General features: G+C 33.7%; 1 protein-coding gene across 1 annotated transcript; it reads left to right on the forward strand.

Annotated features, from left to right (window-relative positions):
- Positions 1-1217: 1217 nt before the first annotated feature.
- Tsp_13687 (hypothetical protein) lies at positions 1218-2937 on the forward strand. Its single transcript, XM_003367257.1, has 8 exons — positions 1218-1254; positions 1552-1617; positions 1695-1735; positions 2045-2128; positions 2160-2269; positions 2489-2615; positions 2684-2761; positions 2815-2937. The coding sequence occupies exons 1-8, from the start codon at positions 1218-1220 to the stop codon at positions 2935-2937; spliced, it is 666 nt and encodes a 221-aa protein (XP_003367305.1).
- Positions 2938-3057: the final 120 nt, after the last annotated feature.

Genomic DNA, 3057 nt, shown 5'->3' on the forward strand with positions numbered 1-3057 from the left:
ACCTACACTGAATATTAGCGTGAAGATGAGTGAAAAACGCATATGCACTTCACTTCTCTTCATACAAACTTCTCCCTCAATTCTTCTGATATGCTGTCCCGCCCTTCCTTTCCTGGTATAATGACCCCCCATCATGGCGCTCGTAATAATATTAAGCTGAATAGAGATCGCATTAAACTTAAAATTCTGCCCACCCCCCCCCTATTTAATGTTGAATGGACAGAACTGGGCTGTTTTCATCTCATATAAATCTAATTTCTCATAATTGTTATCGACTGGCAATATAACCCAAATCCATGCTACTCGTGATTCTTTTGTTTTATTCTTTTCATGTAAAGCAATACAGAATTGTCACCCGCATAAGTTTCTTGAATTCATTGCAAATCGATCAGTTACTGAATTTCTGCGATTAGGGTTTTTCTCACATTGTATGTGGCGCGCTGATGCAGTGCGCAACCAAGTTTGCAATCTTGCTGTAAATTATCATAAGGCGCAAACGAACGTGGAAGTGAGCTGTCAAGCGGCATGCCCACTGGTGCAGCCGCTTACCAAGATTATGTCAACGCTGCGCACTTGTTAACTTCTGTGCTGAGATAAACTGCATATTACAAAATTTCATGACAACTGTCTAATTTTCCATAAATCTGAAAAGGTATTTTATTTTCGAAACTATTTTCAGTGGAAGCTATGTTTTATTATCCATATAATTTTGATTAGATGAAAAACAATGATGAAATATAAATTGTTGAATCACCTTGTACTTTCAAGCAACTAATTTACACAACATGCATAAATGCGCAGTGATAGCATTTCCGTTTATTTTTAGTAATTTGCGATGCTTCAGGTTAATAATATTTCCTCTTAGGTAATTTTAGGGAAAACAATTTGCATAACAATGCCATATTACGTAGTAATATGAAGTGTGTAAATAGAAACGTAATAAATTTCATCGTTTCGTTTCATAATGTTGCTCATATTGTTTATTTTAGTGCGCTATTACTGATGGAAAATTAGGTTGCTCTTCGTGAAGCAAAGTAAATAGTCATTTGCATAATTTACTTATTATACAATTGACCAAGCACATCGATTTTATTAGGTTATGCAGTTCACTGCAATGCTATCAATCTAGCATGTGGTCAACTATAATTCCGCTCTTCAACACCATCCATGAATAACTGGTAAGTTGGTTTTGGTATTTTGGTGGTGGCATGCTATGCATGTTACTTTACATATATGGTGAATGGAAACTGGCGGGTTTCTTTTCTATTGTTGTTATTGCTAACATTCAGGTACATCAGATGCTGAAGACGAAGAAGTATCTATTTCTGTTTTTTATTTATGGATGACTGCATTAATATAATTCACTTTTAGAATTTACATTCTTTTATTTTCATATCAATGAATATAAAAAATCCTATCATGAGAACATGATTGCAGTATGCATCAATATTATTTTCATCTGCTGTTGATTTGCAATCTTGTTTATTCCCGTAAAATTTCAATGATGGCCAGCAACCAGCTGCGCCAAATGATTATTTTCGAGATATTTAGATTGTAAGTTAGCAACGCCATTAGCAGCACGTCTGTTATTGTATTTGTTCGTGCAACGTAATGTAAGTATTATTGTAGATTCGTTGCCATTGATTTTTGTAAATTTGAAATTTGAATTTTACATTAGAAATATTGCTTTTTAGATGTACAAGATAATACAACGCAATATCTGGAAAGAGTGTGGGTAAAAAATATTCTGTTTACATTACACTACTTATTAAATAATTTCAACTTTCTTAATTTTTTTTGAATTGTCTTCATTAGTATATCATCAAGGACATAATGCAACTTTATTTATTTCTGTATGTATCTCTTACGTTGCGTGCGCTTTATATGAACTCAGGATAGCGGTTGAAATGATACTTATGAGAAACAGCAATATTATAAAAAGTGATTGAAGCCGAATAACAGTGCATCACGATGATATTTGAATTTCATTCATTTTGTAATCCAATGTTTTATTTCGCTGTGTTATTTAGTATCTACTTTTTAGTTTAACTATTGCTCTGTTCATGTTTCTACTGTGATCAGTCATGTGTCTCAACAGTTCCGCTTTCTGGTTTTCTTCATCGTCATAGTAAGAAAGAATTTTATGCACTTCGTTATAGCAACGGGTTGTGTCAGGGCAGTGGAACCATTTCTATGAACTTGAATATCTTTCTCTAATGGTGGTTCGGGTTTCCCTCAATGGATTGAAAAGATGTACAAAAATCTGTAAGTAATTGAGTATCTATAATCTGTTACTATAATGAATGTCTTCTAATTCCACTTATATCTGATCCTGTATGCTTCTTGTTATCGAATTAAATAGTGTACGTCAACATAATTGAACGTTTTGGAATTCCTGTTGCTCTTGTCATCATGGTATGTCACCTTTACCTCAATGCGTTCTAAATGTGCCATCACAAAAATAAAGTACACATTTTGCCTATTATAGGAATGGATTACATCATCAACATCGAGTAGATGTACGTTCATACTCCTGCGTTAGTTTAAGTTGGCTTAATGCCGTTACCCAGTATTGGTCCAGAAATCTGTGTGGCTTCGCTTATCACAGGAGTACGGTATAATTAAATAATGATTGTAATAGTAGCATATATAGTGAATATAGTCGATTTGCACTGGTTTTCAGATACATCATACAAGTCTGGTAGTGCGTGTTGCCATCAGTGCGTTTGGTGAGTATTTTTGTAGAGTATTATGTGAGTGGGTAAGTTTTAGTATTTTGTAAGTAGAATTTTGTTTTTTATTGATGAGTGATAGTGTTCACACTGCGGTGTTGCTTATCACATGCTAAGAATGTTTAATTGGAAATTTCAGCGCATAACTGTTGAAGGTTGCATCATGAAGGACAAATGTTGTATGTCTAGCAAGCAGTTTTTCTAAATATTTATACTTAGTAATTAAGGAACAACGATGCACTGTTATTTGTCTTCAATTGATTTTTTATAATATGGTTGTTTTATATCAATTTTCTTTAACATGCTTTACTTTTCAGCAAACTTG

The sequence above is a fragment of the Trichinella spiralis genome (genome assembly GCF_000181795.1).
Source record: "Trichinella spiralis strain ISS 195 chromosome Unknown Scfld4569, whole genome shotgun sequence".
Classification (NCBI taxonomy): Eukaryota; Metazoa; Nematoda; class Enoplea; order Trichinellida; family Trichinellidae; genus Trichinella; species Trichinella spiralis.